The sequence below is a fragment of the Musca autumnalis genome, unplaced genomic scaffold (assembly GCF_047663935.1).
Source record: "Musca autumnalis isolate F117 unplaced genomic scaffold, ASM4766393v1 scaffold_3, whole genome shotgun sequence".
NCBI lineage: Eukaryota > Metazoa > Arthropoda > Insecta > Diptera > Muscidae > Musca > Musca autumnalis.
The window spans coordinates 65,296,377-65,314,027 of record NW_027411866.1 but is presented as its reverse complement, the minus strand read 5'-3'; the positions used below and the strand labels follow the sequence as shown (position 1 = coordinate 65,314,027).

General features: G+C 35.9%; 1 protein-coding gene across 1 annotated transcript in view; it reads left to right on the top strand.

Annotated features, from left to right (window-relative positions):
* The window catches only part of Spt6 (transcription elongation factor Spt6), a 123,424-nt gene extending 107,946 nt beyond the window's left edge, over nucleotides 1-15,478 (top strand). The window contains exon 6 of the mRNA XM_073979371.1: nucleotides 10,746-15,478. Coding sequence (XP_073835472.1) covers nucleotides 10,746-15,384 — 4,639 coding nt within the window. The 3' untranslated portion in view covers nucleotides 15,385-15,478. The remainder of the gene's footprint in view (nucleotides 1-10,745) is intronic.
* Nucleotides 15,479-17,651: the final 2,173 nt, after the last annotated feature.

Here is a 17,651-nt window from a genome sequence, read left to right as displayed (position 1 = left end):
AATCAGTAAAGGATACGATAATTCAGAGATTTCCCGCCAATTGTTTACAATAGTATTTCTTCAGTTTCATACATTTTTTATTACTAATTCAATTTATTTTATAATCTTTGAAAGCCATATGTACGCTGCAGCAACATATCTTCGCAAAAACAGCACACACTTCCTCAATTTCAGCACACACGCACACAAACGACAGCTACCTGTGTGGATGACATGGTTTCATGCTACCTTGTTGTCTTTTTGAAGAACATCATGTAAATCTTCATGTCTTGCCATGTCACGGACAACCCTTAAGCAGAGACACACATGAATTGAAGTGGGTACTGTTGTGTGTCAATGTTTATCAAATACTCCGCACATGATTGACATAACAAAGTCAGTATGTTAAATAAAACACAATTAATTCAATGTCACATTTGCTAGCCTTTTACTCAAACTATACTGGTGGGCATGGGCCTGAACTTACTTAAACCGATTAACTAGACTTAATGGTTGCTCTGTGATGAGAGGTTCAGGCGGGACTAACAAGGGGTCATCAATCAAAAAGTGACCTGGCGTTAATGCAACTGTCTGGACTATCCGACATTGGACACAAAGTACGAGAATTAAACCATGCTTCGATCTTGCCAACACCGTTGCTAATTCATCAAACGTAAATTTTAAATTTCGAGATTGCTTTCGAAAATGTAACGTGAAGCTCTTGACTCCAGCTTCCCATAACCCCATGTTAGGGGCACCAGTAGGTATAAAATAACACGATATGCCCTGGTCTGATAAAAACGAGACGGAGTCACCGTTTTTTGGAGGAAATCTTTAAAATTAATTTGAAGTTCACACGAAGCTACAACAAAATTTGTTCCATTGTCCGAAAAAATGGAGCAATAAATCTATGTAACGCGGCAATAAAATTAGCAGTCCACAAATCGGACACTTCTTCCAAATGATTTGACTTTATAGCGAAACATACATAGCCCTTAGTTATTTCACAACACCGAGCTAGATAAGATTTTACATCAAATGGTAGTCCACCCCAGTATTTGTAAAAGGCCGATTAAGAGTTAAAGGCACTCCATTCCTCACATTTTAACTGCATTTCGATGCAATCCAAAGAATCACATCCACTTGTCTCATTTTAACAACATCCGGATGCAGTTCAACGGAGTCGTGAAAAAGGCACTCCAATTCCTCAACATTTAACAACATCCGGATCCAGTCCAAACGGAGTCGTGAAAAGTGCATCTTTCAGTAGTCACGCTCTTGTAAAAATCATGAGTGAAAATGCATAATTTGATGCACTTCCAAATCACTTCCTAGCAAAAAGTTTGCCTCCAAAGAGGCAGTTAAATCATATGTACAAGTGCTTTGGAAGTGCATCAAATTATGCATTTTCACTCATGATTTTTACAAGAGCGTGACTACTGAAAGATGCACTCCATTGTACTGCATTTAACTGACCCTTTGGCACTGCATTTAACTGACCCTCTGGCAGTGCATTTTAAGGGCGACTTTTGTTTTGCACGATAGCAAATGAACGAAAATGTTTCCATCTGGGGACTCGACACGTACATAGACTACGCCCGCATATGCCTTTTCCAAGGCATCGGAAAAGACATGAAGTTCAATTCAATTTTATAACAGCAGAAAATCCTGGAACATATTGAACCCATCTAGGTATCCTAATCGAGTTAACATGGTTAACATGTTTCGACAAAACTTCTTCATTCTGCCTCAGTAGTTTGCCAGAAGTGTTCTCCAGCCAAATCTTCTGCATGATCATTTTTGCACTAACAATCACAGGAGCCAACCAACCGATGGGGTCAAACAATATCGCAATTTCCGAAAGAACTTCCCTTTATTAGCGATAGGACTCACTTCGAAGAAGAAACAATATAAACGAGCATTCCACCTAATACCCAGGGGTTTAGAACTACTAGTTTCTACAAACGATAAAAGTTGAGAATCAAAATAGCTCTATTCGCTGTCCATTTTCCCAGCACTTTAATGGTGCCCTAATCAACTTGTCCATAGCTGCCAAAGCAGTCACGATGTCGTGAGCTCCTGCTAAAACGTCATCAACGTACATACATTTTCGTAGTATATGCACCACGAGGGGAAACTCTAATCGCTAAGTATGTTGCACAATTTGTACCGAACGTCGTGAATCCCGATACAAATTTCTCTGAATAGATAAATGCTTTGAAGATACGCCAACGAAGGATGCAATATGTCGTTAAGACTCTACCCGTTCGAAGTTTTATTTGAGGCATTAAACACTACTCCAAGTTTCGTGGTCTGCTTTTCAAGAATTATTACGGGATGATGCGGTAAATAACACGAAAGGACAGCCCTTGAAGTATTTGTGGAAAACGGCCTCATGTGGTTAAGTTCTAAATATTCCGTAAATAGTTTTACTTCAGGCTTTTTCAATAAAGAATTCTCGTTCCGTTAATGTTGTTTGAGGACGTTCGCCCTACCCTCTGAGTCCCTATGAGTAGTCCGGACGTAATTCTCCTCACAAAAACGGTCCGACGGGGATAATATTTTGTGTTTGGGAGTCTCTTCGATTTTCCAGAATCTCAAAAGGATTGAGATTGGTTGATTTTGTCTTCCTCTGCTACCTAAACAGTAGTGGCAAAAGTTCGAACTTGTGCTGCAGGGATTGGACCCGTAACAATGCAGCCAAATACACCCTGAAGAAGTCGAAAGAAAATCGCCGAAACGTTTGAAAAACAATGGATTAAATTAGTTTTTATTCATTTAAAAAACATGACCAAGCCCAATATAATACAATGATAAAATAACAAACCGGTTAATAAACAACTTTATATACATTATTGTTTGATTCACTACTCTGTTCAGATGATGCCTAGACGTTTCAAAACGATATCAGCAGCTCTAACGAATCGAGTTAACGGGGTGACTGACATTTTGCAAAAACCGCAATTGAATTTCCAACAAACAACAAAAGAAAGGTGGGAAAGACAATTCAAGTGATGCACAAATTGCTATAGTTCAAAGGAAATAAGAAATTTCCACAAAAACCTCCAAAATTGCCATGGTGTGATGAATATTACAAAATAAAGTAGGGCGAAATAGGAGAAAACTTAAAACTTCGTCAGGTCGAACAAAAACTACTTTAATTTTTCCAAAATGTTGGAATAAAACACAAGCAACGCTAGCAGAGAAATTACTATGAAGCTCCCACTCAACAAGCAACGTTACAAACGATCCAACAGTGAGAGATGGAGATTAACGTAATTTGTTGGTATTTTTACAATTTAATCTGACCGACACACAGTGGTCGAAATCACTGATCTAGCGGCTCGAAATTAATACCTTGCAAACGAATTGAGATATGTTTCTGAAATTTTGCACCCACTCTGTTATTTTTTGGGGTGTAGGATGGAGATGAGCACGCGTTGAGAGTTGTTTTGAGACTGCTTTATTTATGCATTGCTTATGATTATCATAGGTGTACTTACAAGTATGAGAGATCACTTATACTATTAACACAGTTCTAATTTATTGTATGTAATATGTAAAATGGATTAAGTCAAATATATAACATTACTCCCCCCAGAAAATTCAAAGTTCAAGGTAGTAAGCAGATATACATACATACATATATAAATAATGATTTGAAAATTAAATATATATAAATAAATGTAAGTAAAATATTAAGTAAATAACAATACACTTTTTTTCTTCTTCTTGAACTTCGTCTAGGACCATCAGTATTGTCATCAGTACTACGGCTTGTCGTTGCATTTTCGATTACTGGCTCTTCTGCTGTTTGTTGATTAGGCTGCTCGGCGATTTCAGGCTGAGATTCAATAACAGCAGGTTGTTGACTTGGTGATGAAATCCATAAGAAATCAGGGCTGAAGTTATTCTGTAGTTGCTGGCGAAATTCGTTTTAATGGCTTGGCTTCATCTGATTAATATGACGTTTGTACTGACCTTTAGGAGTATTGATGATAAATAACATTTTACCAATTTGTTGTTTGATCATTTCTGGTATCCATTTTCTTCCTCTTCCAAAGTAGCGAATATATACGGGTTAATTGATGTTATACTTGGAAGTTGTTGTTTTCTTGATTTTCCATATAGTTGAGACCAAATTGTTTTTACAGGTCTTCCACGAATAAGTTCTGCTGGAGATCTACCAGTTTCATTCGGCATAAAGCGATATGTAGAAAGATATTTATGTACGGCATGTTTCAATGATAAGTTGTCATCTAAGTCCTTTCTAACTGCTGATTTAAAACTTCTTACGAAACATTCGGCTAATCCATTTGATGCTGGATGAAATGGAGCTGTTGTAATATGTTTTATATCCAGGTTGGAGCAAAATCGTTTGAATTCATCTGAAGTGAGTTGAGGACCATTGTTGCTGACTAGTGTGTCTGGAATTCCTTCAATTGAAAAAATTGCTGATAATGCTGCTATTGTATCATTTGTTGTAGTAGTAGACATCTGCGTCACGTAAGGAAATTGAGAAAATGCGTCTACGCATATAAGCCACATGAAGTTGAAAATAGTCCCAGCAAAATCGATGTGAATACGTTGCCAAGGTTTGGTTACTGTAGGCTTGCATAGTTGACCTACTAAAGGCAATTGATTATCGTTTTGGCATATTGCTTTCAGGCGAATATTTGCTTTACATTCTGTTACGGTACTCAGGGTTGGATCAAAAACGGTTTCGTATTTATTGTCTTTAATTTTATCTTTATGTGATTCTGTTACACTATTTATTTGTGTAATTTGGAAACCGAATTTATTAAATAAATCAATTCCGAATAGATTTTCTCCTTTTTCAATGTTCACAAGAATAAATGTCACTTCTTCTTCTTTTTGTCCGTATTTCACTTTAGTATGCAATTCTCCAAGAACGGGTATTAATTTCTTTCCGAAACCGTGTAAAACTTTTTTACTTTTTACAAGCGATGGTTTGTTTAGTTGTTTATATGAGGCTAAATTTATTATTGACACTGAAGCACCAGAATCCAATTGAAATTTTATTGACTTGTTGCAAATTTTTAATTCAATGTACATTTTTGAATTATTTTTCAAAATTCCACCATTAATTCCATAAATTGTTTCAACACTGTCTATTTCATTATGCGATGATGTTTCCTTTTTGCACTGTTCTTATTTCGTTTTGTCCTAGTTGACAAACACACGGGAGAGATATGTCCCTTTTTATTACACTTATGACAAGTGGCATTTCTGAATTTACACTCTTCGCTTTTATGCGAACGATAACAACCAGAGCACGATTTTAAGTTTGTTTTGATTATTATTGTTTCTTTTTGATTTGTCACTGTTTCTATTTTTCACTAAATTGACGTTTATGTGATGATCACTATTATTCTCTTTCATCGCTGCTACTGTTTTAGTTGTTGCTTCGTACGATTCTGCTATCAACAGAACATCTGTTGAAGTTGACTGTTGCTTCTGTAGAGCTGCTGCGCGAACTGCATCATGAGGAGTATGAAAAATTATGTGGTCACGTATCATCTCATCGACGTAATTAAGAGAACATTTTTCGGAGTTGCAAACGAACTTACATTCTCTCGCAAGACCACGAAGATCTGCAATCCACTCTTTGTATGATAGGTTGACCTTCATTTCACTTTTAAAAAATTCATACCTTGCTGCTGTAACATGATGTGAAATTCTAAAATGTTCCGTTAACTTTGCCGTTAGCTCGCTAAAATTATTGTCGTCGAGGTTGGATGCACCAAATAATTTTTTAGCAATTCAAATAATTCCGTACCAATCCATGACAAGAAAAATGACTTTTGTTGATCAGGCTGACCAACGTTGTAAGCAGAAAAATGTTGATTTAGCTGCTGCAAATATCAGTCCCAATTTTGGCTGTCTTTATTAAATGCGTGAAAAGCTGGTACTAAACACCTGCATAGATACAACTGAATATATCAGTTCCAACATTTTTCAACATTGAGTGAGTATGGATATGTAGAATTTAGTTTCAGTTACAAGTGGATACTGATACTTTTTCAAACAGGTATGATATGAGTTGGTACAGACAGAAAAAAGGAACATATTTGTTTATATCTGGTTTGTACAAACTGATATAAATGGATATTGGTGTGATACAATAAGTACTTATTGTATGTAGCCCAAACAAAATAGGAATTGAAATAGAAATATACCTACAGAGCTGAATTTTGGTGGATATGTAGGATTTGTCATTACAAATGAGGTCCTAAAAATCTCTGTCGATCCCATGCGTGCAAAGAAACTTATTCATGGTCATAGGTCATATTTTTGGTTTTTTTATATATCTCAAAAACTGTGAGCCTTACCAAAAAGTGACTAAAGCAAAAGACAACGACCGTAAAATTCTCTATAAGATATCGCGTTCCTAAAAGTCACATAACAATGAAATGCACACATACAGTCAGGGACAAAAGTTTACATACACCCCCTAAATCCCGGGTATTAGGGTTAGTAGTGATTTTTATGAAATTCCAAGTATGCAGTTTTATTTCGTCTCACTAATAAACAATATTTAATAGAACAAAAGTATATTCCATAATACAAATAACGGTAAATTTTACAAAAACCTATAAATGATGGGGACAAAAGTTTACATACACCCCAAGGAAATATGCGTATTGCCGTGCAATTTATGGAATTAACAGCAAAATTTATACATTTTATTGTTTTGGCGAATGCCTCTGGGTGTCTGAGATATATTTTAGAGAAAAGAAAATAACTTTTGGGGGTCAAATGCCGTTATTTAAGGTCAAACTTCTTGTATAGCTTGTTAAAGCCGACCCTTGCTTAATTCTTTGCGGTTTTAGGTAATGCACTTTAAAAAAAAAACACACAAAATTAGTGTCAGATTGCAAATTTTGAGACCCTAGAATGCTTTGGAGTTGTTCTTGTGAAAATATTACTTCTTGGACGTCGATAAATGCCCGCTTTTTATCAGATTTCTCAGGAAGTTAATAGATTCCGCGGAATTCTTGGTGCAAATTACATATACAAGGCCTTGAATTGCCTTGTAATACGGTCTGATACAATCCTCTGACATCAATTTACTCAGAAATGTACAATTATACGAAACTTTTCGCCCGTATAGTGACGGTAATGATCATAATACGAAAACGACGTTGTTTAGCGTACAAATTTCATGCTTTTTTGGTAGTGCTTACATTTTGATGCTTTGGAAGCTTCGGGAACAGGTTTGAAACAGAATATTCACATTTCTGATTCAATTGATGCCAAAGGATTGTATCAGACCATATTACAAGGCAATTCAAGGCCTCCTATATGTAATTTGCACCAAGAATTCCGCGGAATATATTAACTTCCAGAGAAATCTGATAAAAAGCGGGCATTTATCGACGTCCAAGAAGCAATATTTTGCACAAGAACAACTCCAAAGCTTTCTAGGGTCTCAAAATTTGCAATCTGACACTAATTTTTTGGTTTTTTTTAAGTGCATTACATAAAAACGGAAATAATTAAGCAAGGGTCGGCTTTAACAAGCTATACAAGAAGTTTGACCTTAAATAACGGCATTTGACCCCCAAAAATTATTTTCTTTTCTCTAAAATATATCTCAGACACCCAGAGGCATTCGCCAAAACAATAAAATGTATAAATTTTGCTGTTAATTCCATAAATTGCACGGCAATACGCATATTTCCTTGGGGTGTATGTAAACTTTTGTCCCCATCATTTTTAGGTTTTTGTAAAATTTACCGTTATTTGTTTTATGGAATATACATTTGTTCTATTAAATATTGTTTATTATTGAGAAGAAATAAATCTACATACTTGGAATTTCATAAAAATCACTACTAACCCTAATACCCGAGATTTAGGGGGTGTATGTAAACTTTTGTCCCTGACTGTAAAGCACCTATAACTTATTTGACACGAAAGTCAGGATACAAAATCTGGTTAGACCTGGTGCTACTGGACCGTATACTGCAAATCAAATCAAATTTCAAATTTCTTCAGAATCATTCCATGGACCAATAACAAATTCTGCATTATGAAAACCATTAGAAATAACAAAATCGTTTAATTTGTTATGGAGGGTATATTATGTTTGTCATTCTGTTTGTAACTCCTCGAAATAATAATTTAAGATCATATAAAGTGTATATGTTCTTTATCAGCCTGCTTCTACACCGATATAGCCCCATGACTGTACTTCTGTGGAAATGACTTTAATGTCCGAAGTATGTAGATGGATAATACTTCGGTAAATGTATTGTAGGTCCATTCAGCTTGGAACAACCCCTACCTTACAAAGTGACGCGTCGTTTTAAGGGCTTTTGAAGGTATTATTCTCTTAAGGTTAATCCCCGACCAGAACACCAACATTTTCGGCGGTGGTGGCCTGAGTATTTCAGCCATGAATACTTATTTGCAAGTTGTGTCGTAAGATACTCCGTTCGAGCTCGGATTTGATATGGAAGAAGTATCCCTTCTCCCTTCCATGAAAACTTATTTACAAGATGTGTCGTAAGATACTCCGTTCGGACTCGGCGATAAAAGTTGGTCCCATATCATTGTGCCAGTATGAATCGCTGTGCACTCATTGATATGGAAGAAGTATGCCTTCTCTCTTCCGGGATGTTGTAGGCAATATGTAAGTATTTGTTTAAACTAACCATAGGAAAACAAATATGTTACTCTCTCTATCCCCGACTCTCTGTGTAATCAGCACAACACCAATTTAAAAATGTAACACTTCCCTGCGGGAAATAAATTGGTTTAAAGGTATTTTAAACCTAGTTTTGAAATAACCACAAAAACGCTTCAATATAACAAAACTATTTGTATAAATATTTGGAATATAATAAAACTATTTTTGATAAATCGCGTTTTCATTATTAGGTCGGAAACTTGACTAGTAGCCCTCGTACATTCCACTCACTGAACCCAGAAAAACATTGAAATTGGTGCGTTCAGTTGTAACAGTTCATGTCTTTAATATTTATTTATCCCCCAAATAATAAAAATGCTATTTTTTATGACATTTTCCTTACAAGTTATTCACACAAGCCTTTTACACCTATAGTATCTGTTGGTATCTGTAGTATTCAAAAAATATCTGTTGTACAACAGATACTTCAGAACGAAAAAACAAATAAAGTTCTCACTCGTTCATATACAACACAGAACTGTTTCTAACAGTTATGTTATTGTGAGTACCCAGCAAACCAAATGTCGGATGTCCGACAAGTCTGAACAATTTCGGAAGCAACGTCGTTCAGATTTCGTTCCGATTTCTAAACGATTTTTCGGAGCGGAAATAGTTAAGTTTTTGTACCGATTTCGTTCCGATTTCGGAACGAATGTCGGAAAGAAATTTCCTTTCCGAATTTCCCAAGGATTTTCTTCAGATTTCGTTACGAAATCGGATCGAAATCGATACGATGTCGCTCCGACATTTCGTTCCGAAATTATGTCAACCACTTCATATAACTTTCGTTAAGAAATCGTTACGATTTCGGATCAGAAATCGGACGTATCATCCGAATTTTGTTCCGATTTCGTTAAGATGTCGGTACGATTGGTTTGCTGGGTATACACAACCCAAACAATCATATTATATATGTTATGTATATGTTATATCTGTTTTGTTGATATAAACAGTTAAACCATTGTACGTGTTTAGCTGGTACTGCTTTGCTGTTGGATGATGGCAATTTTTCCATAATATTTTGAATCCACTTTTGTTGTTGCTCCAAAAGGCTTCTTGTAAAATTTTGTTGTTGCTGTATTAGCAATTGTATATTTTCACTTGAACTCGCGTTTTTTGGCATTTTGTTAAAAATTAATTTTTGTTGTTAGGGCACTAGCACTAAAGATACAAACGACCGGCCAAACAATTTTTTATCCTCGTCGCCACTGTTATGTTTTGGGGTGTAGGAAGGAGATGAGCACGCGTTGAGTGTTATTTTGAGACTGTTTTACTTATGTATTGCTTATGACTATCATAGGTGTGCTTACAAGTATGAGAGATCACTTATACTAATAACACAGTTGTTATTTATTGTATGTAATATGTAAAATGGATTAAGTCAAATATATAACACACTCAGCATGTGTCTTTGGGTAATAATGGGCCGAATATAAAAAATATCGGCTAATGTTCTGTTATAGCCCCCACATAACAATAACTTCCGATTTTCGCTATTTTGAGAATTTTAGCCACATTTTCCTATCAAATTTGGTATAATTTGGTAAATAGGGTTCCTAGTGGTCACAAAACTTTTCCACCAAAAATTGTGGACATAAATCGACGCTTATCTTGATTTCCAGTATTTTGAGGATTTAAGCTACATTTTCCGACCATTTGGCATTTGGAGTCCCCAGTAGGTGGATATAGGTCTACGTTTTGGTATTGCACCCATATAACGGTACCCACCAATATTCGGTATTTTGAGGATTTTATCCACATTTTCAGACCACTTATCAGCAAGACTTGCGGCAAGTTGCAAAAATTTGGTTATTCGTAATTTGGGAAGTTCAATTCAATTCGTCAAAAAAAACAATAATTGGACTGGAGTTACGCTTCATTCAACAAAAGTATATTACACTTAAAAACACAATAATAATAATTTTTGAAAATTTATTTTGAACATCTAAAATGGCAGCTGCAGGTCTATCACTGCTTCTAAAGTTAAAAAATTAAGACATCTTCTTGTGATACCACAAAAGCATAATATTTATTTATTTTTATTTTTTAGGTCACTTCAAGAAGGCCAGGACATTTTTGGAGTAGATTTCGATTATGACGATTTTTCAAAATATGAAGAGGACGAGTATGAAGATGACTCGGAAGGAGAAGAATATGACGAAGAAGCTGGAGAAGATGAGCGTGGAAGAGCTAAAAAAAAATCAACGAAAAAGTTACCGAAAAAGACTATATTTGATTTGTATGAACCGAGCGAATTAAAGAGGGGTCATTTTACTGATCTTGATAATGAAATTCGGAAAACTGATATTCCAGAGCGTATGCAGTTGCGACAAATTCCTGTTGTTCCTGTTGCTGAAGGTTCTCCTGAACTAGATAACGAAGCAGAATGGATATATAGGCAAGCATTTTGTAAACCTATGGTCTCACAACATGATAATAACGATAAAAATCGAGAAAGCATAAAAAAACCTCCGAGCACTGTGGGAAAAATTAAACAAGCACTAGAATTCATAAGAAATCAACAACTGGAAGTCCCTTTTATATCTTTTTATCGAAAGGAATATGTGAAACCAGAACTAACTACAGACGACTTGTGGAAAGTATACTACTTTGATGAACGTTGGTGTCAATTGTTAAACAGAAAAAATAAATTATTAATCTTATTTGAAAAAATGAGGAGCTATCAAATAAACGAAATCATGAAAAAAACTGATTCCGATTTACCGGAAGACATTCGAGTTTTGAAAGATGACGACTTTGAACGTCTACGAGATGTACAAACCATGGAAGAATTGAAGGACGTCCATTTACACTTTCTTTTGTACTACTCGCATGAGATACCTAAAATGCAGGAAGAGGAAAGAAAAAAGGAAAAAGAATTGAAAAGGCAACAAAGAAGAGATAAAAAACGTGAAAATGTGGATGAAAACGAAGATGTTCAAGAAACGGAACGCATTTCTGATGAAGAAGACAGTGATGCTTTAGATGTACAGGAGGAACATTTAAAACAGGCTAAAGACTCCGGACCGTATGCTATGTGTCGCAAAGCAGGCATATGCGGCTTTGCTAAACATTTTGGCTTGCAACCACATCAATTTGCTGAAAACATCCGTGATAGTTACCAGCGACATGAAGTTGAACAAGAAGTCATAAGTCCATCAGATCTTGCAAAACAATATTTATGCCCAAAATTCATGACAATAGACGAAGTTATTCATGCTGCAAAATTTGTTGTTGCCAGACAACTTTCTAAGGAGCCTTTGTTAAGGAAGACTATTCGTGAAGTTTATTTCGAACGAGCAAGAATTAACGTCCGACCGACAAAACAGGGAATAAAAGAAATTGATGAAAATCACCCATGCTACCCCATGAAATACTTGAAAAACAAACCAATTCGAGATTTGATTGGAGATCAATTTCTCAGACTTTACATGGCAGAAGAAGATAATCTTCTTATTGTAAATATTGCCGATGAAATTGAGGGTAACACTTCTGGATCTTATATAGAAGAAGCAAAACAGCTTTATCAGCGTGACGAGTTCTCGAAAACTGTTCAAGAGTGGAATACTCTTCGCGGTGAATGCGTTGAGTTAGCCCTAAAGAAAATGGTGATACCTGACTTAAAAAAAGAACTGAAAAGAATTGTCCTAATTGAATCCAAAGATTTTGTACTTAGATCATGTTGTAAAAAGTTGTCAAACTGGTTGAAAGTGGCTCCATTTCGGCCCGATTTTACAGACGAATACACTTTCGATGATTGGGGGTCGACGAAAGGCATTCGTGCTTTAGGACTCGCTTATGTCCCCGATTATTCGCAGGCTGCTTTTTGTGCAATCACTACACCGGAAGGCGATGTAAGCGACTATTTACGGCTACCTCATATTTTGAAAAGAAAGTCGTCTTACAGATCAGAAGAGAAATCATTGAAGTTATCAGATTTGCATAATTTAAAGGAATTCATAAGAAGTAAACGACCGCATGTAATAGCTATTGGTGGGGAGTCGAGAGAGGCGCAAATGATTCAATCAGATATTCAAGAAATTATTAAAGAACTAATGGACGAGGATCAATTTCCCAACATTGCAGTAGAAATAATTGACAATGAACTAGCTAAAATATATGCAAATTCTCAGAAAGGTTCCTCTGATTTCAAAGAGTATCCAACTTTGCTTAAGCAAGCAGTTTCTCTGGCGCGCAAAATACAGGACCCTCTTTTGGAGTATTCCCAACTCTGCGGGCCTGATGAAGAAATTTTGTGCTTGCGTTACCACTCTTTACAGGATCAGCTGTCGAAGGAAGAACTATTAGAACACCTTTACATAGAATTTATTAATCAAACCAATGAGGTGGGTGTGGACATAAATATGGCTGTACAAAATTCGTATACGTTAAATTTGGTGCAATTCATATGTGGTCTAGGTCCAAGAAAAGGACTGGCATTAATTAAAATTCTTAAACAGTCTAATCAAAGATTAGAAAACAGAACACAGTTGGTCACACTATGTCACTTGGGACCAAAAGTTTTTATAAATTGTTCTGGATTCATCAAAATTGACACGAGCTCCCTTGGTGACAGTACGGAAGCTTATGTGGAGGTTCTCGATGGATCAAGGGTTCATCCTGAAACATATGAATGGGCTAGAAAAATGGCAATAGATGCAATGGAGTATGATGACGAAGAAACAAATCCCGCCGGAGCTTTGGAAGAAATACTAGAGAGTCCAGAAAGACTTAAAGATCTTGATCTTGATGCATTTGCCGTTGAACTCGAACGTCAAGGTTTCGGAAATAAGAGTATAACTCTTTACGATATACGATCTGAGTTGAATTCCTTGTATAAAGACTTTAGGACTCCATATCGTTCGCCGAACTCTGAGGAATTGTTCGATATGTTAACTAAGGAAACGCCTGAATCTTTTTATGTTGGTAAAATGGTGTTAGCCACAGTTGCTGGTATATCTCATCGCAAACCACAAGGAGAACAGTTAGACCAAGCTAATCCTGTGCGGAACGACGAGACTGGTAACTGGCAATGTCCCTTTTGTTTAAAAGACGATTTTCCCGAATTATCGGAAGTGTGGAACCATTTTGATGCTGGTGCATGTCCCGGACAAGCTACGGGTGTAAAACTTCGACTCGACAATGGTTTATCAGGTTTCATACACATTAAGAATTTATCCGATAAACATGTTAAAAATCCAGAAGAGAGGGTCCAGTCAGGACAAGCTATTCACGTAAGAATTATTAAAATAGATGTCGATCGTTTTTCTGTTGATTGTTCATCAAAAAGTTCAGATTTAATGGATAAAAATCATGAATGGCGACCTAGGCGGGATGCTTTTTATGATTATGAACAAGAAGAGATAGACAACAGTAAAGAGAAGGACCAGAAACAAGTCAGAGCAAAACAACAATATGTAAAACGTGTCATTATACATCCATCATTTCATAATAAATCTTATGCCGAAGTAGTAAAAATAATGGAAAATATGGACCAAGGTGAAGTAATTGTTCGTCCATCGAGCAAAGGATCAGATCATTTAACGGTAACGTGGAAAGTCACGAAAGATATTTATCAACATATAGATGTCCGAGAAGAAGGCAAAGAAAATGCGTTCAGCTTAGGTCAGAGTCTATGGATAGGAAATGAGGAATTCGAAGATCTGGACGAAATTATTGCAAGACATGTTAACCCAATGGCTGCTTGTGCCCGAGAACTACTCTCTTATAAGTACTATCGTGATACAGGTGGTGGACTTAAAGACAAAATGGAAGAGATGTTGAAGGAAGAGAAGCTTAAAGACCCTAGAAAAATACATTATTTTATTTCAGCATCTATAAATTATCCTGGGAAATTTTTATTGTCATACCTACCGAAGAACAAATGCCGTCATGAGTATATCACTGTAGTCCCCGAAGGATTTCGGTTTAGAGGGCAAGTTTTTGATTCACTAAATGGCTTACTTAAATGGTTCAAAGATCATTATTCCGACCCTATAGTGACAAATACGCCCGCGTCTGCGTCTCACGTAAATTCGGTGTCAAGGATGAGTAACACGGGATATGAAACTCCGAGAGTTACTGATTCCAGATCTTCTCACCAAATACAACACAGTGCTTCAGTTCATACCCCCCATTTTTCAAGTACACCAGGATATCATGGCGGATATGTGAATACCCCATACACTCCAAGTGGCCAAACCCCATTTATGACTCCTTACACCACTCCTCATTCATCTCAAACACCTCGATATGGTAGCACCACGCCTAGTCCAAGCTCTTCAACGTCACATTTGACTTATGGCCATCAATCACACAATGGTCGAAATTCGAAAGAAGTGGCATACGGAAATTCACAAAGATATGATAACAAAAATTATAGAACGCAACGGTCAAATGAAAACGTAGAGTGGCAGATTGCTGCAGATTCATGGGCTCGACGAAAACGTGTGAATCCTGTAATGCCACAGAGTAGAGGTACAGAATCCGTCAGAACAGAGAATTATTGTATGCCACCGCCAAACATTGATTACTCTCACTCAACGCCACAATATGGAGAAGAAAATAGAGTTAGACCACCACTAGAATATCAAAGGAGCCCCAGGTCTATTCGAAGTACTCCACGCACGAATACGTCACCACATTCTATGAATTTAGGTGATTCTACACCATTATATGATGAAAACTAAATTTAATCAATTAAAGTAATATACATTAATACGTACATGTATTTCAATGTCAGTTACCAATTTTTGTAAAATATATAAATATATGATGGACTAATTTTGTGTTTTTTATCTTATTAAAATGAAGGGCATCAGGGAACTACGCGGGGCTGAGGGCCCGGCCCCCGGTATTTTTTGCTCGAACAAATTTTTTTAATTTACTGTAACAAATTTCTAATTTTTTTCTTTTTCATAAACATTTTTATGTTTGTCCCAATTTACATTGGGCGAGTTTACTTGCGGCAAGTCCCAGTTTGTAGGAGAGAAAGGTGAGGCATATGGTAACCCTTTGCCTCTCAGCACCCTCTCTCACCTACAAACTGACAATTGCCGCAAGTAAACTCGCCTAATGTAAATTGGGACTTTGATGATTTCAAATGAAAACTTATACAGTTAGGCAACATACAGTCAGAGTCAAAAGAAAGTTTACATCTTACAAAATGTTGTTAATAGCATAATTACACCGGTATAGGGATAGAATAAATATAAAACATAAATGCAGTTTTTTTAAGTGTTTAGTGGTGAATTAAAATCCAGAAAATATTAGGCCTTGCATAAGCTTAATTATGAAATAAATAAAGATTGATAAAATAACCCAAAATTTTAAGAGTCAAAAGAAAGTAAAACATTTTCTTAATTCGTTAGCTTGGCATGCCGTCATTTGGGCTTTTTAACTTACGCGTAGTACAGTTTTCGGGCAATTTTGGCAAAAAATAGGGCTTCATTTAACTTTCTTTCGAATTTTTTCGGTAAGTACTCAATGGATTTGAGGTCTATAGACTGCAATGAGTGATCCTACATGCATGGGAGTAAAATATAGCAATATGTTATTCATAAATATGGGCGAAGCCTTCATAGCCCTGCCCAAATGTCAGACCCCCTTTGACATAAGCCCCACCCATTTCAGTTCACTAGGATCTGTAATATCGTGTAAATACGGAATCTGTTATTGTTCTTGTATCCTTGAACCCATACAAACTATTTCTTTGAACAACGCTTCTGTCAGGCACCCGATGAACATATATAAGACAACTCCATCAAGTTTGATTCTGTATACAACATTTTCACCGTTGAAAGCTTCGTTCATATTTTTCGAAAGTTGTGGCATATTTTGCAACCAAATATGTGAAAATGGTTATGACAATAGAAAAATACATTTTCCCAAACTATATTTGGTGAAGATGTCCAAACCTGTTGAAAATAATGAACAAATCTTTTAACGATGAAAATGTTGTATACAGAATCAAACTTGATGGAATGTCCTATATATGTTCATCGGGTACCTGATATCAGAGGGGTTCAAAGAAATAGTTTATATGGGTTCAAAGTTACGAGTACAATATCATATGCTCATGTTGACACGAGATTAATGACCCTAGTGAACTGAACTGAGGCCTATGCCAAAGGGGGATCTGACATTTGGGCAGGGATATGAAGGCTTCACCCATATTTATGAATAACATGATGCTATATTTTACTCCCGTGCATCAAGGATCACTCATTGTATTCTCTAAACCTCAAATCCATTGATTGTTTACCAAAAATTCGAAAGAAAGTTAAATAAAGCCCTATTTTTTGCCAAAACAGCCCGAAACCAATACTACGGGTCCAATGGGGGGATTATCACCGGATTTCACCAAAATACAGGTTAATTTATTATTTAGACACTCGAATAGGATCAAAATAAGGTAAAAAGCCAAAATGAAGGCATGTTAACCTAAAGAATTAAAAAACTGTCCTACTTTTGGCAAGAGTGTAAACTTTCTTTTGACTCTTAAAATTTTGGGTTAATTTATCAATCTTCATTTATTTCATAATTAAGCTTATGCAAGGCCTAATATTTTCGGGATTTTAATTCACCACTAAACACTTAAAAGAACTGTATTTATGTTTTATATTTATTCTATCCCTATACCGGTGTAATTATGCTATTAACAACATTTTGTAAGGTGTAAACTTTCTTTTGACTCTGACTGTATGTATTGCAAAAACCAAAATTGTAGACAATTTCATATTAGTTGTTCGTTTATGGCAACAAATTATGTAAAAACCTTACGGTTTTTTGTGCAAATCTCTTGCTATAGGTCCTTACAACAATATTCCGTCAAAATATGCAAAGTTTATTTGCGGTTTATAACAAATACGGTCAAAAATAAGAATTAACTACTAATTTGGGGGTGACAATAAAAGTATTGCAACGGGAAAATCTGTACTATAAAACTATAAAATTT